Source organism: Hippocampus zosterae, chromosome 13, assembly GCF_025434085.1.
Source record: "Hippocampus zosterae strain Florida chromosome 13, ASM2543408v3, whole genome shotgun sequence".
Classification (NCBI taxonomy): Eukaryota; Metazoa; Chordata; class Actinopteri; order Syngnathiformes; family Syngnathidae; genus Hippocampus; species Hippocampus zosterae.
In genome coordinates this window covers 15208284-15235545 of record NC_067463.1, presented here as the reverse complement: position 1 = coordinate 15235545, position 27262 = coordinate 15208284, and the positions used below count along the sequence as shown (strand labels likewise).

The 27262-nt window shown below is 41.5% G+C and overlaps 2 protein-coding genes and 2 long non-coding RNA genes across 8 annotated transcripts; all 4 read left to right on the top strand.

The window, feature by feature from the left end:
* Positions 1–922: 922 nt before the first annotated feature.
* LOC127613821 (CMRF35-like molecule 5) lies at positions 923–4185 on the top strand. Its single transcript, XM_052085080.1, has 4 exons — positions 923–1076; positions 1208–1514; positions 3565–3671; positions 3753–4185. The coding sequence occupies exons 1-4, from the start codon at positions 1025–1027 to the stop codon at positions 3923–3925; spliced, it is 639 nt and encodes a 212-aa protein (XP_051941040.1). The 5' UTR covers positions 923–1024; the 3' UTR covers positions 3926–4185.
* A 1055-nt stretch (positions 4186–5240) lies between these two features.
* LOC127613847 (uncharacterized) lies at positions 5241–8335 on the top strand. Its single transcript, XR_007966331.1, has 3 exons — positions 5241–5989; positions 6114–6176; positions 8022–8335. It is a non-coding gene; the product is annotated as an uncharacterized LOC127613847 (long non-coding RNA).
* A 3-nt stretch (positions 8336–8338) lies between these two features.
* Positions 8339–9264, top strand: LOC127613848 (uncharacterized). The gene is made up of 2 exons (XR_007966332.1): positions 8339–8522; positions 8596–9264. It is a non-coding gene; the product is annotated as an uncharacterized LOC127613848 (long non-coding RNA).
* Positions 9265–9777: 513 nt separating this feature from the next.
* On the top strand, positions 9778–26002 carry LOC127613840 (dynamin-2-like). Of its 5 annotated transcripts, XM_052085101.1 has the most exons (21): positions 9778–10237; positions 13989–14062; positions 14537–14686; positions 14778–14981; positions 15364–15462; positions 15815–15975; positions 16596–16738; positions 16811–16946; positions 17129–17196; positions 17451–17589; positions 20044–20130; positions 20205–20275; positions 20676–20730; positions 20896–20907; positions 21543–21653; positions 22106–22215; positions 22331–22442; positions 22892–23059; positions 23571–23794; positions 24402–24641; positions 25367–26002. In XM_052085101.1, the coding sequence occupies exons 1-21, from the start codon at positions 10077–10079 to the stop codon at positions 25434–25436; spliced, it is 2595 nt and encodes an 864-aa protein (XP_051941061.1). In that variant the 5' UTR covers positions 9778–10076; the 3' UTR covers positions 25437–26002. The 5 variants fall into 5 exon arrangements, with proteins under 5 accessions (XP_051941061.1, XP_051941064.1, XP_051941063.1 ...); XM_052085104.1 differs by lacking the exons at positions 17451–17589; positions 20896–20907 and adding an exon at positions 19185–19323 and having other exon boundaries at positions 25370–26002; XM_052085103.1 differs by lacking the exons at positions 17451–17589; positions 20896–20907 and adding an exon at positions 19185–19323.
* Positions 26003–27262: the final 1260 nt, after the last annotated feature.

Below are 27262 nucleotides of genomic sequence, written 5' to 3'. Positions count from 1 at the left end.
TCCTGACAATGAAAAAGCCTCCACTGGTGTGAGCCAAAAGAGAAAAACCTTCCTCCTTACACCAAGGTATTGTATGGTTCCGTTGATATCAGGTATTTGGAAAGCATGTTGTCTTCAATTGGGCTGAAGAACTTTGCTTTACTTTGCTCACCATGAGGATAGTTACATCTAAGAACAATGCGTTGACCTTCCCGGATGGTTATCAGGCTCCTAAGAGCTTGCTGATGAGCTCATCATTTGAATCAGTTGTGTTGGAGATGTAAGCCATCCAAATCATGCTGGACAGGGGCCCTTGAGGAACAGAGTTATCCACCCCTGAATTAGAGAATGCGTTTTCAAACTGACCACAGCGGTCCATCAAAAGAAATGGTTAATGTTGCATTATTGTGTTTTGATTAACAGTTTAAACCAATGTACTGTACTTTAAAAATAAGTAGAGCACGTAGCCTACCTTGAATATGTAGCATTATGATTATTGAAGATACTCCCATCACTTTCAAGCTTCTCCAAGTCTACTGTGTGTGCTAAGGTGCAGGAATGAGGAAGCATCTCCTTATATGTCCATGTGCTACCCCGCTTCCTCTTTCAGGAGCCAACTTGTCCACATCTAATGCTCGCCACCTGAAAGTGAAACCAAATCTTCTGTAGGGAGTCGCAAAGCGTTTAAAAAATTTTTCCATCCCAAGAAAGTTGTATTCAAGGAGTATAGAGAGAGTCACACGCACACACACACACACACACACACACACACACACACACACACACATATATATATATATATATATATATATATATATATATATATATACACAATACATGGGAGGACAAGCCTTGTCATGGCATTTCTCATATATATAAAAAAAAAATATATATATATTATTTTTCAGCATGTGAAAATACAAAAGAATTTTCACATGCTGTTCTCACGTTTTTCAAAGGTAGATGTTGACAGAGGAAGTGCAGCAAAGAGGAACCAACCAAGTACAACTAAGAGCTGAACGAGACCAAAGGTAAAAACGAACCGATGCAAGAAAGCATGAAGATACTTTTCCTTGTCATGGCATTTCTCATGCAAGGTAACAAAATAACTCATTTTATGTGTTTTTTTTTCTTTTGTTGTTGTTGTCGATTTTCTGTACTGTCACCCATTGAATTGCAAGTTACAAAGTAAGTTATATAAGTGGTGTCTTTTCTGTGTTTGGTGCAGGGAGAGCAAACGCGGTGGTTGAAGTGACAGGAGTATCTGGGAAGGACATAAAAATAACATGCTCTCACGACAGTGCATTTGATAATGTCAAATACTTCTGCAATGCAGTCTGTATACGTGATAAAGATGTCTTAATAAAAAGCAGGGATTGGTATTCTCAAGAGAAATACAGCATAGTAGATGCGAGAAACATATTTTATGTTACAATCTTTCATCTGACAAAGCAGGATGCTGGGACCTACTGGTGTGGATGGGAAAGAGTTGGTCCGGATACATACCAAAGGGTTGTCCTCACGGTCAGAGAAGGTGAGTAGATAAACAAGTCTACACTTAAAATCTCTTTATTAGGAACAGGTAACTCTGCACTAGCGAATCTTTTTTGGTTCGGGGACCTCCGACATGGGAAAACATTTTTAAAGGACCCCTTCATACCCTTTCACGCCAAGTAAAGAAACATTAACTACCATGTGGACTCCTAAATGCCATATTAAGTTTTTATTTATAAAAATTCAACCAAAATGTATTATTAATGGAATGGACTACATGCACGCACCATTTACGCATTTGGGCTATGGAGGCGCGCTAACTTCCGGTTGCTACTCGAACGCATAGGGATAGCATCCATCTCTCTAAAATATAGCAGCAGACAACAACAGTGTATTCTATTCGGAGTCAGAAGGAGTCTCACGAAATATAAAACTGATGTACAGTAAATTGCTTCTGTTGAGTTCCCGCCTGGGTCTCAAAGAAAAATATCAAAACATGTCAGATCTAAACAAAAATTAATACAATTTGAGAAATATGCAATAGAGGCTATTAATATTATTAATAGGGGCTCACATTGTCTTCCCATCAGGAGGCGTTTGAATGTTTATTGATTTTTGTTATGATTCCTGCACTCCCCTGTCCAACACACGCAGTTATAAAGGCAACATGACAGTTTTCAAGATTAAAATGTGTACCAAAACAGTGAGAAATTAAGAAATTCAAATGTCAAACGTGTCTGAGCACGGTGCTGAGTGTGTAGACATATGAACAGAATGTCGATGGCTGTCATGGCTGCCAGTGAGACTTGATTGGCTGATTTTTGACCCCCCCATAAAAAAATAAATAAATAAATAATGTGAAACATCTAAAACATGAAGGAAAGCGGAGTTGCCCACCCCTTAGCTCGAGAAATGGTTTGTGCCAAGTGAGTTATGATTAAAATGACTGATGCAAGGATGACACAAATTTTGCGACGAGACACAGTCTTGTCAGAGCTTTTTATTGGCCCAAAGCCAAAGGAGGGGGAAGTAATGGTTTATCATGTTTGTTTTATTGGTGTGCTCTATGAAGCTATGCATTTTATTTAAAACAAATAAAAAATAAAAAAAACACATGACACAACACTAATTTATCTGAAACTGTTTTGCTGACGCCAAAGCTCAAAGACCCCGTTCGGTGACCCCTGTTGTAACCACCATCATGGGGTTTTGTACAGTTTTTAATGACATTGTGAGAAAGCTTCATTTCATATTCATTTAACAATAGTTATTCTTGAGATCACAGACACATTTGATATCCAAGTGACCACTTCACAGATCTGTGCTCGACCTGCTCCGAGACACGAGCAAATCATTTCATTCTTCCGCCATGAAGAACACTATCAGAGAGCCTGACAAGCTTACACTTCTTCTCAGTCGCTTTGGTACATTTTGAACCATTGAAACAAGTCAGGCGGCCCAGTAACCCAGTGATTAGTGCGTCGACCTCACAGTGCAGAGGTCCTGGGTTCGATCCTGGGTCTGGCCTTCCTGTGTGGAGTTTGCATGTTCTCCCCGAGCCTGCATGGGTTTTCTCCGGGTACTCCGGTTTCCTCCCACATTCCAAAAACATGCATGGCTGATTGAACACTCTAAATTGTCCCTTTGTGCCCTGCGATTGGCTGGTAACCGGCTGAGGGTGACCTCGCCTACTGCCCAAAGACTGGTGGGATAGGCTCCAGCACCCCCTACGACCCTTGTGAGGATAAAGCGTATCAGAAAATGGATGGATGGACGAAACAAGTTAAGGTATCTGTGTTCATCCCCACAATGTTTGGGTGCACTTTTTGAAGTACACCCAACTCTGCACAGACTTAGTCCGCACCTTGCACCGAACTTGCACTGGGCATTAAAATGGAGCTCAGAAAGTAAACGAAGATCATCAATCTATTTCTATCTCAATGTCACAAATTGCCATTTCATCGGTCAAAGTCAATAAAGTAAGGATCAGACAAAGGAATTGATCAAATGAAAGACATGCTGAATGCATTAATTCTTTTATGGGTCATCTTTTTGCTTGTTTTCCTATTTCCATTTTGTATTTTTTGAATGATCAACAGAGGAGCCCAAGGAAGACACGCCAACAACAGAGGAGCCCAAGGAAGACGAGCCAACAACAGAGTCTCCTGAGCAAGTTCCTCCAAGTACTTCATCCTCGAGTAAGTTATTATTACTTGGCCACCAAACCTATATGTGTACAACACATACTTCTGAGAACTAATTTTGTCTTTTTTTTGCAGTGACGCCATTGTACATCGGAGCAAGTCTCGGAGTAATCACACTAACCACGGCACTCGTTCTTCTCATCTGCTTCACACAGCAAAAAGGGAAGATTAGAACACATCCTGGTATGAATGACACAGAGGACCCTATTTTCATTCTCAGCGCAATTCTAGTGCAAAGTAAAGTCTAGCTGTATGCATGGGTTGAATTTTCTTTCTTTTAGTAATTTACTAGGCTTTGTGGGGTGGAACCGAACCGAGTCTTGGCTTAAAATCAGGGTGGTTGGAAAGCACGGTTGGAAGCTTGATATTGTAGGAACAGAAACAGACTTGAAGGGGTCGGAAGATGACACTCTCAGTTTGGGGAGAGCCTTGCAACACTGCCGTGTGCCATCCTTCCACTGTCATTTTGTTTTTTAATTTTATTAAGAGAACAGGGCACTTCCAAATATACAGTACACGAGAAAAACTACTGTTCTGATGAGCATTACAGTACTTACAGTATAGTATGCCTAATGTTGTGCAAACAAGAGACAATTAGTTGTTGTCCTCTCTGATGTCCTGCTGTTGTTGGCCATGGAATCTGCTCTAACGTGATTGGACTCTTTGCCCAGCATCTGCCATTGTCATCCCATGAACAGGACATGGTGTACAATAGTGTCATCATTGATGATTGGTCTTGGCCTTGCTTGTTCCCTTCCTCCACCACTCATACAAATACCTTTGCCTCTCTGTGTGGTTCTGTTTTTTGTCACCTGAAATAGATTTTATTTTAGACGATTGGTTTGTTTGATCACATTATTGAAAACTTCCATCCATACATCCATTTTCTGAACTGCTTTATCCTCACAAGGGTTGTGGGGCGTGCTGGAGCCTATCCCAGCTGTCTTTGGGCAGTAGGCAGGGGACACCCTAAACCGGTTACCAGCCAATCGCATGGCACACAAAGACGAACAACCATTCGCACTCACACTCGCACCAAAGGTACGGGCTGAACATGCAAACTCCATACAGAAAGGCCGGAGCTGAGATCGAACCCACGACCTCTGCACTGTGAGGTCGACGCACTAACCACTGGCCCACCGGGCCGTCCTATTGGAAACTTGTATCATCAGTTTTGAGTTGCTGTGTCTAAAACTTGACAGCTGTGCTGGAGTTGTGCTCTCATTTTGAATTTAGAATATTGCAACGCAAGTGTGTCACAGTGTTGCAAATATGTTAGGTGAATGAGAATGAGAAGCTAAGTACTGTACCTGAACAGCGTTTAGGGTTTGGTCAAAATAGTGTTTGATTTGAAAATGGATTGAGACAACTATGAATTTGGTCCAGAGAAGGCTTTAGTGTTTTAACAATTGTGCGGCACTTGATGCAGTGCAGTTTTACTACAACCACACTAAATAAATATAAATATAAATATACTGTACATATAAATTAAACGTATTCATAATTTCACTCTGTAGTTTATTACACATATCTCTAATCTTCAATTATGACAATATTTGCAAATCACAATAAGTACAGCTTGAAATCATGTCAATGTGGTGCGTTTTTTTTTCCCCCACAGGAAAAGAAAAGGATGCAAACTATGCAACGGTTTCCGAAGAAAAGTTAAAATCATCCGGCACACCTCAGTCATCTGCTGCTCAAAACCAGGATACCGTCAAATCTCACGACTCCCCGATTCCTCCAGACACCCTCCTCTATTCCACTGTCAGCCACATAAACCACATGGACAGAAGCCAGGTCTCTAATCAGCCTAAAAACGTGACGTACTCCACCATTGTCTTCACAGATGAATCAGCAGTGTACTGCAATGTCTGAACACAGTACACATCACCAGTCTGCTGCAGTCTCATGTCAAAGCTACGATTGTGTATTCTATGTTTGATCAAATAACTTAGCCCCACATACTTTAATATATCATGAAATAAGCAAAGTATTTGCCTGTTGTCCTTTTGCTGTTATTTTTACCACCTCTGTTACTTCTGTTTCAATTTCTGATTCACATCAGGAGTCACATCCTTATTTTAAAAACACGATGCAAATATTTTAAGCTGGGTGCATAAAAGACAAGCGGTACATGTTTTCATACGGATTTGTGATGAGAGAGAATATAACAGATCGTAACACCTTTTATGTAGTGCCACATATGACAGAGTGCATAGCTATTTATTGATTCAAAAACAAGAATTGGATCAACCAAATCATAAAAGGAATGGCAAGAACATTAAAAGTTTCCATTGACATCATGACAGGTAATATTGTTTTGATTTTATTGTTGGTTAATGAATATGGTTTTGGTTCTGGTTTTCGACGTATTAAAATGTCTATTCTTGCAGTGCCATCGTTAACATATGCTAAAGTTATGTTTTTTCTCAGCCACGGTGCTTCTATTGACAGTGACAGGAGGCAAAAGTGGTTCTCAAGCAATCGGTGATACACGTGAGTACATTCATTCATTCATCTTCCGAGCCGCTTGATCCTCACGAGGGTCGCGGGGGGTGCTGGAGCCTATCCCAGCTGTCTTCGGGCAGTAGGCGGGGGACACCCTGAATCGGTTGCCGGGCACACAGAAACGAACAACCATCCGCACTCACACTCACACCTAGGGACAATGTAGAGCGTCCAATCAGCCTGCCATGCATGTTTCTGGAATGTGGGAGGAAACCGGAGCACCCGGAGAAAACCCACGCAGGCCCGGGGAGAACATGCAAACTCCACACAGGGAGGCCGGAGCTGGAATCGAACCCGGTACCTCTGCACTGTGAAGCCGACGTGCTAACCACTGGACTACCGGGCCGCCCCACGTGAGTACAATTAAACAATATAAATTGGGAATTTCTCCGTGGTGAGACAAATGAAGGTTTTCCCATCTTATCTTGAAGCAACACGTGAAAAATTTGGCATGATTTGATTAAAGACAGTATGAGACTTGTGATGATTTTAAACATAAAATCACGCCCAAAAATGCTTTATTTAAGAACAGTCATTGATGGTGTAGTGAAGTGATTCTGAAGCCTGCTTTTCGTGCAGGTGGGTTTAGTTCCCACTCGCTGATGGTGTGAAAGTGTGTTTGAATGATTGTGTACTTACTGTATCTCTACATACACGCCCTGTGACTAACTGGCAACTCGTGAAGGGTGCTGTTCGCCTCTTGCCCATCGTCAACATTCATTCATTTTCCGAACCGCTTGATCCTCACTAGGGTCGCGGGGGGTGCTGGAGCCTATCCCAGCTGTCTTCGGGCAGTAGGCGGGGGACACCCTGAATCGGTTGCCAGCCAATCGCAGGGCACACAGAAGACTACCCGGCCGCCCCCATCGTTAACAGTCTCATTATTCCCGGTTGAGTTGTTTGCCTTGTTAGTGTTCCTACCCCATCTCGTGGTAACTATTAGCAGGAACAGGAACCAATTGTAACTTAGAAGCGTTCCGCAGTACATTTGCCAAAGCGCATTCAGACGGACGAGTACGACTACTTTGTGAACTCTGCACAAACATTCTGAAACGATAATGCCAAAGAATAGCTAACTGCTGTACTGACTAAACGAAGGAAGAGGGTGACCCGGCTTGTGGGTGTGAGAAAAGAGGTTTGTGCGCCGTTTGTCGAATCGATTGTCTATAGAACTATTGTCTTTAAATAGAAAACTATTGTAAGTTGAGGGGTTCGTAGGTTTTGGATGGATGTCTCTACGTTCGGAATGGGCAAAAAGGAGAAATGGACTTTGTTTGAACGCAGCTTTTTATTTTCCAACGTCTGCTCCGTAACTCTCGAACGAGCACACCTCTTTCAGGTAACCAAAACACTTATTGCTTTTTTTTTCGCCAATCAGATGCAAGCAACATAAGAATATTTCTGCAATGATTAAACAGAATATAATTTAGGTAACTGTACCATAAAATAATATAATGCTCAAATATAAAATGATAACAATTAACAATTTAACAAAAGCTTACATTATTGTCACTGCCATTTGTATTATTTTATTTGTTATTTCAATGTTTCAGAACCTGTTTGCACACCATGCAAACCCAAACAGCAAAATTCACAAGTCTTTGATCTACGAATGGACCAATTATGTTAACACTGTGATACTTGTGTCAGATGAGAAGGACTGACAACTGTATATATTGCACATGGCACATATGTGTATCGTGTATAGATAGAGATATCCTATTTGAATGACACCCCAATCCAAAATTACATCCAAAAAGGCCAAGGGTCTAAATTCTTGCCAAGATGTGTCTTTGCAGCAAAGGGGCGGCATTGATATTGATTTCTTTTCAGACTGGGAAGACTTGAAAGCAACAGTAATATCCAAACAGGTTGGAGAATCTGTCCAAATCCAGTGCCCCTTCCCAAGCAGCCATGACAAGGATGATCAATTCTTGTGCAAAGGAGATAACCCTCTCAGTTGCAAGAGAATGATGGAGAAAACCAAAGTGTTGACAGTAAATGAAAGAAAAAAATATTTTTCGGTGTACATCAGTGACCTGGGCAAAGAAGACTCTGGAACATATTGGTGTATCTTTAAGACAAACAGGAACCAAAGTGAATACACCAAAGTGCTACTTCATGTTGGTGAGTAGAAGTGACACATTGTCAGTTCAGAAAACAAATGAACAAAAGCAGAAACAAATTAGCCCACAACAATTAGCCGCTGGAGCTTCGTGGTGCCCAACCCGAGCCATATGTACTGTCAGACATCAAACATTTCAAATTATTTTTATGTGATGTGCTGCAGGAGGATCATCAGCGAAGGCGACACACTGTGGACCCAACATTGAGGTTTGTTGGGTGTGTTTGTCTTTATCTCGATTCTACAGCTCTCATCATCACCCACTTTTCTTGTCCACGACAGAGAGATCCTGACGATCACCTGTATGAGGAGATACACATGCAGTCCCTCCCAGGACATGCCATGATCAGCTCTCCAACAGAACTTGTGCACTATTCCAGTGTTAGCTTCCAGCATGACTCAAGCAGCATCTCAATGGTGCATAACTCCAACCTTGAGCCTCAAGAAAATAGCTCCTCCTCCTCTGTCCGTGACATTCACCTGAGCAACACTCCAGTGGCAAATACTATCTACTCCACTGTAACAAAACCCAGAGGGCCATGACATCACCAGCCTTGCAATTTGTCATACAATACCTTTAACTTGTGTTGGTCTTAAAAACACCCAATAAGTTTTTGTTTTTCAGAGAGCACATGGCCTTGCGGTGAGAACATCTAACTGACAGTTGTTCTGCTCTGGGTTTGAATGTCACTTCTTCCAGTCGTGCAGTTTACACATTTCCCTGTACTTTTGTGGTACCTCTGGCTCCCACACACTTTCTGAAAACATGCAGGTCCATGTTAGGTTCGGTGAAAATTCACATCATTCTATGTGGCCCGCGAAAAACGGTTCATGTTTCTTGCTGAAATACCAACATTGCTCATTATCTTCACTTTTAAAAATGTTGAGATATTGCAAGCATTTGTTTCAAATTCTCATTTTAAAATAAACGTAATACGATTTTTAACAGTTTTTCCAGTCGTTTGATTCCACGACCATTTATTCATACATTGGTTGTGTGAATTTAATATGATGCGATCATACATTTATTTGTGTTTATAACGGCCATAACTATGATGAGGCCATCCCCAAAACTGTGTTTGACACCCCTTTACGTGGTCGAGAATTCTCTTATTACTCTCGTTTCATCATATTCGTTGTTAGGTCTTTTTCCGCCCTCTGATGGCTGAACTGCGAACATCGCTGAGAAATTTGATCGAATGCGAAACGTGACCATGTGTGACGTCTTTCCTTTTACTCAGTCAACGTCATCTTCTACAGAGTAACGGCCACCTAGTGCTGTATTTGTTTTTTGCACAACTCTGTCTCTTTTGAGACAAGCTTTAAGTTCGTGTGGCTTGACGAGTTTTCCAACTTACCGTCCGTATTGCTATTATAACGCATCTTGAAATATGTATGTGGGTTTTGACGGACGTTTCGAAGGGCCAATGAGAGGGGTGAGTGCTTACGGGGGCGGGTTTGAGCTTCTCGTCTGACATTGAGTGTGTGTGCGTGTGAAGTGTGTGCGCGTGTGTCGCCTGACCGGATAATGACAAAAGTTTTCAATGTGGCTTCAGTACATCGTCATTAAGCCTGCCCGTTATTTTATTGCATCCAAGACGTGTCAAGGTTTATTATCACCTCCTTTTACTAGAGGGGAAAAATCCTACATATTTGCCTGACCGCGCAGTGACATCTGGAACTTTTGATAAGCGACCCATCGGCCTTCTTTTTGACAGTGGAGACAAGCACTTGGAGCCCGCTGAGCGGATCGGGGTGCCGCCATGGGAAACCGGGGGATGGAAGACCTTATTCCCCTCATCAACAAGCTTCAGGACGCTTTCAGCTCCATCGGCCAGAGTTGCAACTTGGAACTGCCCCAAATAGCGGTCGTCGGCGGCCAGAGCGCGGGGAAGAGCTCCGTTCTGGAGAATTTCGTTGGCAGGTTGTACTCTTGATGTGAACTTTTCATTGCGAATGTGTGATACTTATGAAGTTAAATATTTTCAGTTCCTTGCTCCTCGTTCCGCTACTTGTGTCTCGAGTAAAAGTCGCCAACAAGGCGCTTTCTCTGTGGTTTCTTTGCTTTTTAGAAGATGAGCGATTCACCATCAACGATTACGCTTTTGGCGCAAGTTAATTCGTGTTTTTATTGAAGCAAAACACTAACGGTTTAATTAGCTAAAACACACACATAAACGCGCGTAATTGCACAGACAATAGAATTTTTTTTGTCTGATCGCTCAGCTCCAGCATTTCTGTCAAACATTAACCTAGTCATAGCTCCTTAAGAACACTCCCCTAAGGCTGTAAGCACGTATTTTATTGGCCATGCACTGCATAGCTCAGGTCAATGTCTCACTTTAAAATCTACAGTATATTTACAGCAGGCTTAGTACAGTACAACTCACTTTTGTCACGTGCCTCATTGTAGTTACGGTTTCCCTCAGACGTTTATGACTCCAACAAACATACAAATACATGATCACCAAATCACATTATTACATATAGACAGCAAATTGAATGGATACCTGTTTTTGATACTAGAGCTCCACTACATAACACGATTTTGTGGGCTTGTTCTAGCCCCGGGCTTGAATTCGACACCTGTGTCCCGGAGTGTTGTGTTTTCTGGATAAATAGATTTAATGAGCAAAAATGAGTGGAACCGGTTGGAGTCTTTTAGGATGCCAGCACTGCTGAATTTGTGAGCTATTCGCATGAGACTGACAGAATCTTAATGAGGTCCCCCTCCAGACAAATAACAAGAAACCAACTGTTAGAACTTCATTGGTAATACAGGCGCATAAAAACTTCCTTCAAGAAATTATTGTTCATACAAGCTCAGAAAAGGAACATCTGACGGGTCTACATTTCATGATGTTGTCAGTGTTGAGTTGGGGAATGTGGCTTGCGCGGCCATGCCTTCCTTTACCCTTTTGCCTTTTGTCTGGGTCCCAAGCGGTTTCTCGGGGAGACAGTAGGGCCATTGATGCGCTGATGTGTGGGGTCATCAGTGATATCACCAGCTGCACTGTCATGAGTACATGACACACTTTCAAGCAGATTTTCACAAAGGGTGCCTGAGCTATTTCATGTCTGTTTATGAGCCCACTAATGAAGCTGTTGATATTTTTTGTTTCGTTTGACGGTTGGAGTGACTTTTTAAGAGTCAAACATTTGCAATTAACAAATCTGTTTGCTCCAAGTTCAAGTATTTAATGCCACTGGCCCCACAGTGGCAATTGGTGAGACCAATCAGAAATAAGGGTGGTTAGATGAAGCCAATTGATTAAGATTATTTGTATTTTGGGTTAGGGGTAACAGACCTAATTTGTAAATCTTGGCATGATAGGCATGTCTACCAGTGCATACCACATTGTAACCATTGTACAGCCTATATGCACATTTTACAGGAAGCACTCACGAGTAGGTTTTGGAACTCACAGGATGCACACACTTGCAAAATGTGGTGATTTTCCATGGATGTGAACTAAAATATAACTTGGAGAATATTTCACATTACATTATTTTCTGTCATTGTTCCTCTTGTGACTTGAGGTCTATCAACTGTTAAAATGTGATACTAAATAGATCTTTGAGGCCTTTTTTTTACATTTGACTTTCTGTCAGAGTTCAATGTACTTTAACTTATCCATTAATTTTACCATTCAGTATTTCTATTTTCATTCCATTTGTGTTTTCTTTTTAACAGATCTTTTAGTCATTTAATGTAAAGATATGTTTTCAAGATTCATATCCAGTCACATAATTTGGTTTGGTGCTGTCGCAAGTCATAGGAAATACGAAGGAAAGAGGATGGGATTGTTGTGTAACTTCCTGAATGCTCAGTCAGCATTGAAGAATAGGCGTAGTGGGTGTGAGTGTTTGTTAGTGTGTGTGTGTGTGTGCGCGTGCGTGCGTGCGCGTGTGTGTGTGTGTGTGTGTGTGTGTGTGTGTGTGTGCGCCAGACCTGCTAACTTGCTAAAAAGATGCTGTGTAGCAGACTTGACCGATTTATTGAATTTCTGTTGAATATTTTATATTGGGGAAGCAATGGCTCATATGCATGGAAACATGGAGTGGCTAACCATTGAATCACTGATCCTCTTAAAAGAAAAGAACATGTTGAATGTCAGCATTATAATGATTACACAAGTATGAGAAGAATTACAGAATAATCAATTATTCTGTACATAATTTTGTCCAAAAATCGAATTAAAACAAGTTTTGATTTTCACCATGTCATTAAAAAAAGGACATTATGTTAAGTTAGCAGTGCAGAAAACAATTATGATTCAGTTACTGATTGAGTCCATAAAAAATAATTATCTATTTGATAACCGATTACTTATTGATTAACCAATTAATTGTTGCAACACTGGAAATAAGAATCAATTTTGAAACACTTAACCCTGACGAGTACACAAATGTGGTATGTCATGTCACATTTTACGGCAATAAAACGTCTGAAAATAGCAATTTGCACATAATTGTTCATGGATCCCAAAAAAGTTGTATTATGTAAAGTTGATATAATTTTACTCCCACTGAAATAAGAAGTGATAGTTACTGTACATAGGGGTCAGTCGCTCTGGAAATCACATAACATAACCATAAAAACTTCAACAACTCCAAAACAAAATGATGTCAGTCAGAAAATATTACATTACATTAACATTTGTGTCAACATTGCTTTGGGCGTTATAGCTTCTTTCATGTTGCGTATTATTACGTTATATATAGTATGTGTATTTTGTTGAGACTGTCAAATCAGTGTGCCTTTAATAAGGACAGCCACGTTGCCATTGCCGAGAGTGATGTGTCATCATTGACCTGGAAATAATCACAATTCTATTGAACAGGAGTTTCCATTCTGATGAGCTCATATTGTATGTGTACAAAGGGAACAAGAACACACAAGGAATTTGTCTCCTGTAGTATAGGCTACAGCAGTATTGCAATAACAAGCAACTACGATAAACAAAGACATGACATATAAGTATCTAAATACTTTCCAATATGCAAGGGTACCATTGTGCAGTAGTACCACCCAATGACAGCTGTGTGCCAATGTGTAGAGTCATCGAGCAGAGATAAGTGATCAGTGGTGTGATACAATACTATGACGGTTGTGCAGTTGGTGCGGATAATCGTTGCACCATTTTCTAAGTGACTAGTAGAAGTTGTAGTTCAACTTTGGGTGTGCAATTATACAGAAAGTCCTTGAGCACTTGAAGGTGTCTGGTGCTGTGGAATATTAATCAGCGACAATCGTCAAAGTATGTACAGAGCCGGAGCTACAATGATCATTGCGGTAAAACTGTTCCACTGGGGTGTGCAAAAATACAAAGGGCCACTATAAATTTGAGTCACTGTTTAAGGAGTCAATGGCGAGAGGGAAGAAGCTGTTTGAATGAATGCTGGTTGGTGTGCATGGTTCAGGAGCGCTTACCAGAAGGGAGTAGCTGGAAAAGGTGGTGTGCAGGGTGTGGGGGGTCCAGTAGGATTTTCATTGTCTTGGTTCTAGTGGTGTGCAAGTCCCCGAGAGTGGGTAGGGCGGTACCAATGATTTTTTTTTCTGAACTGCCCATTGCAGTTGTGTTATAGTGCTGCAGCCATAAGAGATACTGATCCTGATATATTTAGGTTGTTATTATTGTGTTTGTTAAACATCACTTTTCTGTCCCCTGCAGAGATTTCTTGCCCAGAGGGTCTGGTATCGTCACCCGTCGTCCACTCATCCTGCAACTCGTTAACAACAAAGCAGGCAAGTGGAATATGTACCGGTACTTCGAGGCATAAATACATATATGTGTTCCTGCAAATGTCCCCATTGTGGGTTGAATATATGTTGACTTTTCTTCTCTTCCTCCCCCAAATGGAGGATGTCTGAATTAGCGCCTGACTCAAAACAAACAACTCCACTTTTCACCTCAGGAGTAAAACAGATGGGATAGTAATGTGTCCTATACAGAATATGAAAACAGTTTAAAAATCATTGAAGGTGCGCCTGGTACTCTGAAGTGCCTTACAGTGCGGAAAATACGGTAATCGTTCACCCCTTGTAAGTGAGTAGTGACCATGCAGTTGTGCTACTAGTATAGAACAAAAATACAGCCCTATGAGTTTATATGGCTGTTAATATGGCTGTCATGGCTACTTAAAATTTGTCTTATAGCAGGCAATCAGCCTTTTCCGTTCTCTGCATCATCTTATTTTCATGTTCTCTGTTTTCATGCAGAGTATGCAGAGTTCCTTCATTGTAAGGGCCGTAAATTTGTGGACTTTGACGAAGTCCGTCAGGAGATTGAAGCAGAAACTGACCGGCTCACCGGATCCAACAAGGGCATTTCACCCATCCCAATCAACCTTCGAGTCTACTCCCCCCATGGTGAGGAAAACACCCACTAAGAGATAAAACACACAAACATTTTCTCTGTTCTTACTTCAGGTTTCTTTTCTCCCCTGTCGATACCTCTTAGTGTTAAACCTGACCCTGATTGACCTGCCAGGAATGACAAAAGTGGCTGTTGGAGACCAGCCTGTAGACATTGAACACCAGATTAGAGACATGCTGCTTCAGTTCATCACCAAGGAGAGCTGCCTCATTCTGGCCGTCACTCCCGCAAATACTGACCTGGCCAACTCAGATGCCCTCAAGATTGCCAAGGAGGTCGATCCTCAGGGTAGGATGGTTGTGGCCGTTTGAATTTTTCAGCCTCTTTAACTTATTCTCTTTACAACATTTTCTCTACATTGTGACTTTTGTCTCTCTGTCTTTGTGTCTAAAATAGCACTTTGAAATGAATGGAAAAAAATGTATATGTTAAGAAAATGCTCAATTAGTCTATAATTATCTTTGTTGTCTTTACCAGCACGTTAAAATTGACAATTTAAAAAATGGTTGCTGGGCCGCGAACAGCATGTACTTGTCTCAACTGGTCCGTGGCACAATAAAGGTTGGGGACCACTGCTGAATAATTGAGTCAATGAATGAATAGTGTGTAAAATTCTATTGAATGTGTGAAATAAATATTGGGTTTTTGGTTGTGACATATTTGTCTTCAGGTTTGCGGACGATTGGCGTGATTACCAAGCTGGACTTGATGGATGAGGGGACTGATGCTCGAGACATTCTGGAAAACAAACTGCTTCCTCTTCGCAGGGGTGAAAACACACACACACACTCAACAAACTTATATACACGCTATTCCTGCCCGTTGTTTATGGTGCACCCATTTTTTAAGCAGAGAGAGCCAAAAAAGCTGTTCATTTTTGGCCAGTTTGATGCCTATAGAGCACAGGTTCTTAAGTCGGTTTTGAACAACACCCAAGGAATCTGGGTGCTAGTCTCAGGGGTTAGGTGTCGGACAAGATGTGCACACACACAAACACACACACACACACACACACACACACACACACACACACTCAGTTCCTTCAACAAGGTTAAGAACCAACACAACTCGGGGCCTCCTTTTCTGTCATTCGTAAAATGTTCTGTCTTTATCCTCTGCAGGTTACATTGGGGTGGTGAATCGCAGTCAGAAGGACATTGATGGGAAGAAAGACATCCGTGCTGCTTTGGCTGCTGAGCGCAAGTTCTTTTTGTCCCATCCTGCATACAGACATTTTGCAGAGCGCATGGGCACGCCACACCTGCAGAAGTCATTGAATCAGGTCAGCCCCACACCTAGCCTAAAAAAAAAAGCTATGCAATGTTTATATTAACATGAAAGAGTAATAAAACAATAACTTTGACACGGCACGCATGATGTTGCCCTGCAGACAACGTTCTGTGTGTAGTGTAATCTTCTCATGTTCTTCTCCTAACACATACATGTCAAGCATATAAATCAGGATGTATTCTATTGTATCAACTCATGGGCCAAATGTGGCCTGCCACATCATTTAATGTGGTGAGAACTTGATAGGGCCAAACTGAGGTCTAACTACATTTCCCACAATGCATGGCGATCATTACTGATGAAGTGACAGCATCCTGCCACTAGATGACAGTGTACATAACCACCAATTTTCCCAACACAACAAATTGAGCAATAGAAAAAATGATGCCAAAATGTCCAGAAGAGCAAAATTGATGCAGATGGAGGCAGTTTCTAGAAAGACGAGAAGTGTCACATCTGCTTGACTTGCAAAGGCCATCTTGTTGCATTTACACTCAACTATTCAAGAAACATATCCAGAAATGTCTCTTTGAGATGTTTTTCACCGACTGTGTTGTATTATTGTTTATACAATATTGAAGTTCAATTTAAGTGTTTTTTTTTTTCCTTCAGCAACTTACCAACCACATCCGTGACACCCTGCCAGGGTTGCGCAGCAAGCTGCAAAGCCAGCTGCTCTCCCTTGAGAAAGAGGTTGAGGAATACAAAAACTTTCGTCCTGATGATCCTACACGCAAAACCAAGGCGTTGCTTCAGTCAGTGCAAACACACACACATACACACACACATTAATATATTTGAAAACTATGACACCGCTTCACATGCAGGATGGTGCAGCAGTTTGGTGTGGACTTTGAGAAGTGCATCGAAGGCTCGGGGGATCAGGTGGATACCTCCAACTTATCTGGAGGAGCAAAGATCAACCGCATTTTTCACGAGCGTTTTCCTTTTGAGCTGGTGAAGGTAACTATAGTTACGGTGTTCACTTTCATTAAGGTAACTGATCATGACTGATGTTGACGGATAAAGGTTGATTATTTTTCACAGGCATATAGCAACAAGCACGCAGCCTGGAAGGATGTACTGTCTAAAAAAATTCCTTCGTTCTATGAAATATTTAAGACTTTGCTTCTTTTGTGTCTTAGATGGAGTTTGATGAGAAGGAGCTGAGGAAAGAGATCAGTTACGCAATCAAAAACATCCATGGCGTCAGGCAAGTTGGAACAGCCGGTCAACATACTAGTGCATATAAACACTTTGCCTCCTTCTGTTAGCCTGTGTCTCAGCGCTCTCCCTTGTTTGTTAGTCTGATAACATCCATGTTCTTCATGTTACGACTCATTATGCTGTGGTGTTTTGAAAATTGGATCTGTTTTGATACCCTGGCTTATTTTCTGGTTAAGTGGTCCCTCCGTGTGCTCCTCCTGTCTTCCTGCTCCATGTCTGTTTCATCTGTATGTCCTTCAGGACAGGCCTGTTCACCCCAGACTTGGCGTTTGAGGCCATAGTGAAAAAGCAGGTCATTAAGCTGAAAGAACCGTGTCTGAAATGCATCGACATGGTCATCCAGGAGCTCATCAACACAGTCAGGCAGTGCACTAATAAGGTATCACCGCATGGTCTCTGCCATGCTCGTGCACCAGAGAGCTTAGTCAACTGCAGTGCTGCCAGGAGCATTTTTGTGGCCATAATGCAACTACACGTTTTTGCACTTCATCTTCACATTAGCATTAAAGGGGACATATTATGGAAATGTGGCCTATTCATTGCTTACAAATAATTGGCCCTCTGGAGGCTAGGCTGACTCATCAAGTATGAAATCAAACAGCCAAAGTCTTACATGTGTTTCAACAGATGATTTTCAGTGACGTGTTCTGAAGCGCTTCCTGCATTAGGAAAAAATACTCACTTATTTTTCGTCCACATTCTGGGCTCTGCATTCTCTACTTTTCACTTTCACACCAGTCATCATGTTAACACAAAGGCATACTCATCATTGGTTTGGCAGTAGTGGAGGTGAACCTGCCACATTTTCTAGATTGCGGATGGGGTAATCATAATATGTCTCCCTTAAAAGTTGATTTAGTTTTGCACTTTAAAGTCTGAGCTGCACTGGGTTCACTGCAGTGGTGTCTCTGAGAAGCTGTGTGGTCAGAAACAGGTCTACATGTGTTCCTGTGCCGGTTCGTAACAATTCAAGTTGCAGCTATCTCTCTCTCTCTCTCTCTCTCTCTCTCTCTCTCTCTCTCTCTCTCTCTCTCTCTCTCTCTCTCTCTCTCTCTCTCTCTCTCTCTCTCTCTCTCTCTCTCTCTCTCGCTCTCTCTTTTTGCGGTTCTATCTGGTCTGTGTCATGATGTACTTTGTGCTCTGATAGTAAACCGAAGCTCTACCACTATTCTTAGTTCAGACTTGGTCTGACATATCAAGAAAGAGTCGAGTAAAGTTGAGACATGTAATAACTTTATTGTATCTCAGCTAAATGTATTGGTCGTAGAGTCGTTTGTTGCCACCACTGAGTCTTTTTGTCTGGAACATGCTCACATAAGATGTTTCCTAGCATTGACCAGATAAAAATACTAGGATACATGTACCTACTCCACATATACAGTTTCTTAAACAGGAGGGATATGTGGTATACAGCATTTTCAGCTGTCACCGTGCCTTACTCGTTTTTATTTCTGCCTTCTTGGTGAATATCATCACCTGTCTTTGTTTATTGTTTCTTTCTGAGAGTCAGTTTTGTTTGTGGTTTTGTGGCAGTGCTTTTTCAGCATTTCCTGCTATAAACTATGCATAGTAACAGTCATGCTCTGTAAGGTGAAAGGAAAGTTGTTGCACCTTTCACTTTATTGTTACAAATAACTATTTGGATAAAACTTCCTGGTCAGATGAAGAATTATGATCCAGTGGCAACTATTCATGGGTTACCTCGATTCATTAAATAATGAATCAAGGTATGCCCCTGCTTTATTTTTTCATATTAAAACCTACAGCTTGTTTAATTAGCCAGAACATGAAGCAGAACTAACTCAAATGTTCCTTTTTTTCCCTTTTTGTCATAGTCTTCCTCATTTGCATCACTACTTACTCCTCAAACATGGGCTTTCATTTCTCTGCCACCCTTCTCCACCACCTTTCTATACAATGCTACACTAGCTCATCTTCCATTAATTGTCCAACTCCCATAATGCATCACCACAGGACAGGCCTGTTCACTCCTGACTTGGCGTTTGAAGCTATAGTGAAAAAGCAGATCATTAAGCTGAAAGACCCCTGTCTGAAATGCGTTGACCTCGTCGTCACCGAGCTTGTCACCCTGATAAGGAAATGCACCGAAAAGGTAAACGGGAGTTGCGGACAGGTGGTGCGACAGAATGATAAAACGCAATCCGAGATAGATCGATGCACAGAAGAAAAAGCACTAACGTGTTGCTGTCTAATTGCTGTTAATGATTCCAGGCTTCACTCAGCACCCACCTCATCCCGTGATTCCCTTTTTAAATTTAAGACCCCCCCCCCCCGATCCTGGACCTTGACCAGCCCTCTTCACCCCATCCGCACTAAGAGCAGTGATTTAACCACCCCCTCTCACTGATTAAACCCATTTCCCATGACGCTAAGGAATAACACAAATTTGAAAAGAGAACCTGCCTTGTATTTTGATCAAAAGTATATTATCCTCTGTCCTTCAACCCATTTTCCTTCCTCACGACAGCTCTTTGCACTCATCGTTTCAAGTATCTCACTGATGTTCTGGCAGAGTTTGAGGTTACGCTACTCTAACACAGTGGAACCTCAAAGGTCGAACACAATCCATTACATGTTCATTTAGGAAAAAAATGAAAAATAATTCCTCTTTGATGTGAAATGGTCGAACTCTGAGGTGCCACCATACTAATTCTGCATGTCTTACTCTTGCTTTGTGCATTTGTTAATAATGCACATTTCAACTGTCTGTGCTCGTGTGGAACGGCGTTTTTATTCTGACTCGCGCGCACAGTGTTGTGTCGTTTGTCGTTGCGGTGCCTGCAGCAGTGTGTGTTCTTTTTGCTGTCTGTAGCTTGGATCCTATCCTCGCCTTAGAGAAGAGACTGAACGAATTGTCACCACTTACATCAGAGAGAGGGACAGCAAGACTAAAGACCAGGTCAGTGCGCATATGTGTGCACGTTGAATCTTTGAAAGGTCTTGAGCAAATATTTGTCATGTTTGGCCCATCAGGTGCTCCTGTTAATTGACATTGAACTCTCCTACATCAACACGAATCATGAGGACTTCATCGGGTTTGCCAAGTGAGATATTATTTCCGGTTCAAGGGGATGAACAGTTGTTTATTTTTTTTCTGCCTCACTCTAGTTCTGTGTGTGTGTTTTTTTAGCTTGCCTTATATATACAATAGTGATGAATACATAAATAGCATGTACAATGACTGATGAATTAAAGGAACTTCTTAAGATGATTGTAATAAAAATCCCATCAGAAAGAGAGATGGCCAGCCGCAGTGCTTAAAACAATTACAGTACACCCATTGTACACATGCATGATAGATAGTGTAGTAAAGTCAGAAGAAAGTCAATTTGGGCCTCCCAGGGAAAAAAAAAAATCATTTCATTACCTACTTAATAAAAACACTGTACATCTTTAAATCTTTAGTAGACCATTGCTTATTAAGCAAAACATCTGATCTTGCAGTGCGCAACAGAGGACGGCTGCGAATGCCACCAAGAAAAGAGTCATGCCGAACCAGGTAATTGGTTGCCTTGTGATTCTTTTTATGTCTCGGTCAGTTGTGGTTGCATGTCATGCCATATCTGTCTTTTGTTGATTCCCATTAACACACGTCTGCCCTTGTGTACTTTTTTATTTGTTAATTTTTAACTCTCCCGTATTGTTTCTACATTTCACGGTCCAGGGAGAGATTCTTGTAAGTATCTTAGCATCCTCTTCCATCTCTTGTGCCTTAATCCTGCGTGGGTGTCCTTCAACCATCCTTTTGAGCATTTTGTGGAATTTTGTGACAGTGGGGGCAGGGGAGGGTGAAAGAGATCATCATCATGGATGACTCTTGAGTAATGGGCTTTTTTCATTCAATCCCTCGCATCAGTTTAGGGGTAAAGTAATACGCTGAGATAGGTCTGCTCAAAAGTGAAATTCTATTCCCAACGTTAACCCACTCGCACAAGTGCACAAATATAAAGATCTAGACAAATTGGTTGCAACTGTTACTTTCCAGTTGTATCATACTTTTACACAACCCGGTGTTCTACAAATGTCCGTTTTTCCTCATGCGCATGTTCCCTTGTGTCTGTCTGCTTGTGCCGAAGTCTGGCAGAGAAACGGATGCAGGGAAGGTGACTCTCTTTCAAGTGTGTTGAATTTGTGTGTGTCTCGTTTTTTAAAATTGTTTTTAGGGGCTTAACTTGCATGTTTGTTTTTTGGAATTTCTCAGGATTGTTTTTTTTTTTTTTAACATTTTTTTTTTAATGGGTGTTTTCTTGGTTGGGGGGGGTCTGGTGGTTTGTGTATACAGTAGTCGTAAAGTGTTTGTGTCTTGCACAGGTTATCCGTCGAGGCTGGTTGACAATCAACATTAGCATCATGAAGGGAGGCTCTAAGGACTACTGGTTCGTCCTCACTGCAGAGTCCCTTTCCTGGTACAAAGATGAAGAAGTAAGGACGGTCCAGTGCTTCATGTTTAAAAAGTTGTTCACTCCAGCTGTTGCATTTGCATGACATTTGTATTGCTCCTAACACTTTTTTTTAAAAGAAATATTGAATGTAGTATACTACACGTGTCTGACCAACGTAACTAACAGCCTATTAGCTCCAGCTCGTGCACATCTTTGAGATGGTCAATGCTCAATGTAACTAGGGTAAATTTGATCATTGTCAGAAAAGGTTCAATTTTAGTACTGCAAATAAATACACACTCATTATATGGACATTGTTACATACATTTGCTTAATTGGTGGATATCTGGGAAAAGTGAGGTGTCGGACCGCTGCCTAGGCCGCTGACGAATGACGAACCAGCAAAATTTGGGAAAATGCCCACCTCTCTTTATCATGTTCCCACAAGTGATTTTACATGGTAAAGTGGCGAATCGCATGTTGTGTAATCAGGAAAAGGAGAAGAAGTACATGTTGCCACTTGACAACTTGAAGCTAAGAGATGTGGAGAAGGGTTTCATGTCCAGCAAACACGTCTTTGCCATATTCAACACTGAGCAGAGGTAAGTGCACCGCTGCCATCGACTGCGCCTTTACACCTTTTGAACATTGTAACCTGTCCTGTCATTGATTGCACTTGTGTGTGTGTGTGTGTGTGTGTGTGTGTGTATCACACAGAAACGTGTACAAAGACCTGCGGCAGATTGAGCTGGCGTGTGACACTCAGGAGGACGTTGACAGCTGGAAAGCCTCGTTCCTCCGAGCTGGTGTTTACCCTGAGAAAGACCAGGTATTTACATTTTAAACACGTGATATTTGAAGATACTCGTAGTTGTGTGACAGTTTCGGTTTTAGGCACTTTGGATTTGTTGGACCAGATTGCGATGATGGTCAAAGCACACTTGGGTTGACACTTAACGGTAACTTTTCCAGATAAGTAGTCACTAGCCCCTTTTTTTTGGATACAGAACATAGAGGGCCACAACTATTTTGTGTTGTTGGTCAAATTGACTGATTTTAAAAGTTTGAAAAACAATAAATGAAAATGTTTTTAAAATCTGGGAAAAAAAATGGGAAAATTCTTCTTCTGTGTCGTACACAAATAATCACAGTGGTACCTCTACCTACAAAATTAATCGGTTCCGTGATCCTATCTGTAACTCGAAATGTTCGGAATAGCTGCATTATATGTGTGTATCTATATGTATCTCTTCACTTGGCTTGTCTTTTTCCCTGTAGACTGAAAATGAAGATGCGATGATTCCGAGCGACACCGTGTCTATGGACCCGCAGTTGGAGCGGCAGGTGGAGACCATTCGCAACCTGGTGGACTCGTATATCAGCATTGTCAACAAGTCCATCAGAGACCTCATGCCCAAGACCATTATGCACCTCATGATTAACAATGTAGGTTTCCCTTTTATTTTTGACACCTGCAGAGGCTTTCAGCATCTCATTATATGTGCCACAAGAAATTATTCTATCGAAATATGTCTTGACATGTAACTGGCCCACGGTGCTAAAAATTGAGGACAGAGAACATTGCTGAATAAGCTGATTGCAACATCCCATGAGTCAGGGGTGGGCATTTCATTTTTAAAAGGGGGCCATGTGAGAAACTGAAACGGTTGTCAAGGGCTCCACCAACATGCTAACCTCAATCATGTCAAACACGACGTTGCTGCCTTTTTATGAAGCTGGAAATATTTTGAATAATCGCTCGCGCTCCCGACACATTCACATAGAAGCGACACTCATTCTTTTGTTTTATGTTGACTTCAGAAAGGCGTTGTTCAGGGACTCTGGACAGGCCGCATGATGTTGATGATAATGTCTCTCTCTCTCTCTCTCTCACACACACACACTGTGAATGGATGGATAGACGAACGGATGAATTGTTGTGCTCTTTGACCACCAGGCAAAGGACTTCATCCACTCTGAGCTGCTGGCTTACCTGTACTCAGCTGGGGACCAAAGCAGCCTAATGGAAGAGTCTGCTGAGCAGGCTCAGAGGAGAGATGAGCTGCTCAGGATGTACCATGCTCTGAAGGAATCTCTGGTCATTATTGGTGACATCAGTACCACCACTGTTTCAACCCCTGTGCCTCCACCGGTAGATGACACCTGGATCAAAGAGTCTTGGTAACGAGTGTGGATAGAATGTGTGGCATGACTAGCTTGAATGTTAACATTAGATGAAAAATGTTAGATGCTAAATGCGAAAAGCCCCTTTCCCACTGAGCGGCGAACATTTACGAGTATTTATGAAGTTAGCAAATGCTTGGTTCTCGCCAGGTTTCGTTCAAGGACTACTGCGCTGTGGTCCATTTTTGTTGTTGTTGTTGTTTTTTTTTTTAATGTATGGTTATTGAAGCGAGAGAACCTCTGGAGACAGCAGTGTGTGCAATAAACCTTAATACTTTTGCTTTTAGCCGACACAATCTCAAAATAGTAACTGCACTTCTGGCTTTGAAAACGCAAATCTCTCTTACTTATTCCTCCATTAGTGTTTATGGACAGGCGAGTATAGCCAACGCACTGAAAACGATGATGTCATTCCCCCAGAAGTGAATGTGAATTTGAATACTCCCGTAATGTCTTTCACCATGTTGGAGCTGTAAACACCCGACTGCTGCCTCAAAATTTATTTGAAAGACCACAATGATTTCCTCTATGCCCATCAGCTCTGCAAAAATGCTGTTTATTCTTGTATGTTTCCCAACTGTACTGACATTTTTGTCTATCTTAGTCCTCCTGCAGGAATTCGCCCTGCTTCTGCAACAGCGCCCCCCCCAAACCGACCCCCGGCAGTCAGGGGACCCACACCTGGTCCTGCCCCACCGTTGAATCCCTCACCGGCATTCGGGGCTCCACCTGTCCCCACTCGACCTGGCCCACCGCCTGCCCAGCCCGGTTTTGATCCAAACGTTCCGCTGATTCCCTCCAGACCGGCACGTGTGCCTCCTGCGCTGCCGCCGGGCATCCCAAGGTAAGCAACAACATCAGCTGCATTTATAACAATAATAGAGCTACAAAGATAGAGATTGCTGAGACAGTTCCATGAAGAGTGTGACATGTGACAACATACAACACAAATGCAGATACAAAAAAAAAAAAACGCTCTGTGGACTTTTCTAAATCATGATTGTGGGATGAGTCCCAACTAAAAGGCCCATCTAAAAAAAATAATCTACAGCAAAATAAGGAAACATTGAGCTTGCAAGAAAGCAGCTATCCTTAACGTGACAGTGGTCAGTGTTACACAGTAACAGTACTAAATTGAGAAGAAAAAACTAATCATGGCAGACTAAACAAACAAACAACAACAAAAAAGGGGTTGGGGGGGGGGACACCAACATGTAAGTTTAAGAAGAGGCACCTTTTACTGCATGTTCTTCCCATTTGAGCATGGAAAGTGGCTGCTCTTCGACAATTAACAGACAAGTCAGTGTGTCTGCCTCCACTGTAAGTCGTTTATTTTGGTACGTTTCCGAACATTAGACAGTGGAAGCTCTCATAATTGTGCTAAACCATATTTCTTGGTGGAAATGGAGCTTACGGTGCATTTTTTCGGTGTAGTGCAAGTTAAGGGAATGTCCATGGTGGCGGTGCTTGTGGTGCTTTGGGGATCATGGCGCATGACTCGCTGATGATGTGTTTTCCTTGCATGTTTCTCTCTCCCTCCCATTCTATCCCACTTCTGACTTCCTGCAGCAGAAGACCCCCGGCTGCTCCCAACAGACCCACCATCATACGTCCTTCAGAACCCTCCCTGCTTGATTAGAAGCACACATTCAACATGCATTTAGTTTACACTTTTAAATTTCCAGTTAAGTACTTTTTACTTGCAGTTTGGAGGCATACTGTTATGACATTTTGACAACGTGCACAATGACTTTTGACATGATGCAAAGGGAGCATTTTTATGAGGCTTCTGGTTTAAGATCATTTTATCTATATTGTTTAATGTTAAATTGTTTTTTTATGGTTGAAATTTTATTTCCAAGGTAATCACCAAGAAAGAGATTTGTACATGCTAATGTTGCGTCTAAAATCTTACCCACTTAGCAACTCATGATGTAAGCAGCACTTTTTGATGAGTCGTTTCTCTGCACGTGTGGCAGATCTACTATTCGTATATTTTAATGAACCATTACAGTCATTGTCCCTTAATATTTTTTGCTAAATTACTTACATAACCTAACTCAACATCGTAAGACATGAGTTCGTTAGGTTTTATTAAATCCTTTCTCTCCTCGTGCTCAACCTATGTTGAATTTTAATCCTGCCTTGAATTTTTGTGTATCATGATTATCACATCCAAAGCCATAAATATCATTATGAGTAAAAGTGCTTCTCAGTGTGTTTATTCAATGATGCCGTAATTTTATTTTTTTAATGCGTATGTGCCATTGCTTCCCTTTTCAACCATACCTTTCGTGGGTTTGCATGCTAATTAGTCTTGTACGGAGTGATAGGTAGCATGCACGCTATTGGACTGTATGCTGTATTTACACAGGTCTGCTCAGGTAACATCTGATCTACATGAGTCAAATGAAAACATCTGTGCTGCTAAGGCTGATTTCATTTTTTGGGGAATCTGTTGCTATGGTTAAGTACAGTTTCTAGGAGCAACAGAATAAAGACAGTGCAGCATGAGGCTTTTCGCAGAGCTGCAATGACTACAAGGTATGCAACTGGAAGTGTACTGGTTATTCTGCATTGTTGTATGTGCTTCTCCATTGTGTCTGCTATTTGGACTTTGAAATTAAAAGAAAGAAAAAATAAAATCTGCCTCTTCCGATAGGCGCCCTCTTCCACACTCTCGTGGCAACCAAAGGTGAGGGACGCCCGAACGCAGCACAAACTGGCTCGTCAAGCAAGGATGGATACCCACTCGGTTTGTGGCACATCAGGAATTTGTTTCCCAAAGGAGAGGATGACTGCTAAATGAAATGCATGATGCACTATTTCAAGTTCAGTAAAGTGTCATTTGCCGCAGGATGTGGATCTCAGTCCACGCCCTGTGCGGCAAAGTATGCACAGGTGCACCTCAAATATTGTAGAAAGGTTCATATAATTCAGTACCGGTAGTTATTGGTCATTTTTAAAACTTAACTCATATTTTACAGATTCATTTAACAGAAAAATAATTTTCAGAAGACTAATTTCACATTTCTATTGGAAAAATAATCATCCTTTTTTATGTAGTAGTTTGAGATGGTGGACTTTGGGTCAGAAAAATCAGAAAAACTAATGAAATATTTTCCCGTCTATAGTGAATCTATATTTTTTACTTTTCGAACCAACTGAAATCTTCCACAATATATTAATTGATTGTACGGTATACATGCAGAAATATACGATTGTCATTGAAAACTCAAGACATTCATTCATTCATGAATGTAGATGGCATTAAAATGTTTCTTGACATTGTCATTGACGAGTTCAGGTAGTGTGGGTTTGTTTAACACTCAGCGAAGATGTGAATGTACGCCTGAAAAACTCTCTCTCTCTCTCCATTTTAATCTGCACATGCCGTCTGTCACTCTATGTTTTTAATCTCTACATTTCCGGTGACTGACACACCCAGTTCAGTGTGTCATCCGC

What these genes read in the sequence shown, in the direction of transcription:
- LOC127613840 (XM_052085101.1), top strand. Translation starts at nt 10,077, where the DNA reads ATGGGAAACCGGGGGATGGAAGACCTTATTCCCCTCATCAACAAGCTT. An exon ending in TCGAGTCTACTCCCCCCATG is followed by an intron (nt 14,687 to 14,777) that starts GTGAGGAAAACA and finishes GATACCTCTTAG; the next exon opens with TGTTAAACCTGACCCTGATT. An exon ending in ACAGCAAGACTAAAGACCAG is followed by an intron (nt 20,131 to 20,204) that starts GTCAGTGCGCAT and finishes TTGGCCCATCAG; the next exon opens with GTGCTCCTGTTAATTGACAT.
- LOC127613821 (XM_052085080.1), top strand. Translation starts at nt 1,025, where the DNA reads ATGCAAGAAAGCATGAAGATACTTTTCCTTGTCATGGCATTTCTCATG. An exon ending in GTCCTCACGGTCAGAGAAGG is followed by an intron (nt 1,515 to 3,564) that starts TGAGTAGATAAA and finishes ATTTTTTGAATG; the next exon opens with ATCAACAGAGGAGCCCAAGG. An exon ending in TCCAAGTACTTCATCCTCGA is followed by an intron (nt 3,672 to 3,752) that starts GTAAGTTATTAT and finishes TTTTTTTTGCAG; the next exon opens with TGACGCCATTGTACATCGGA.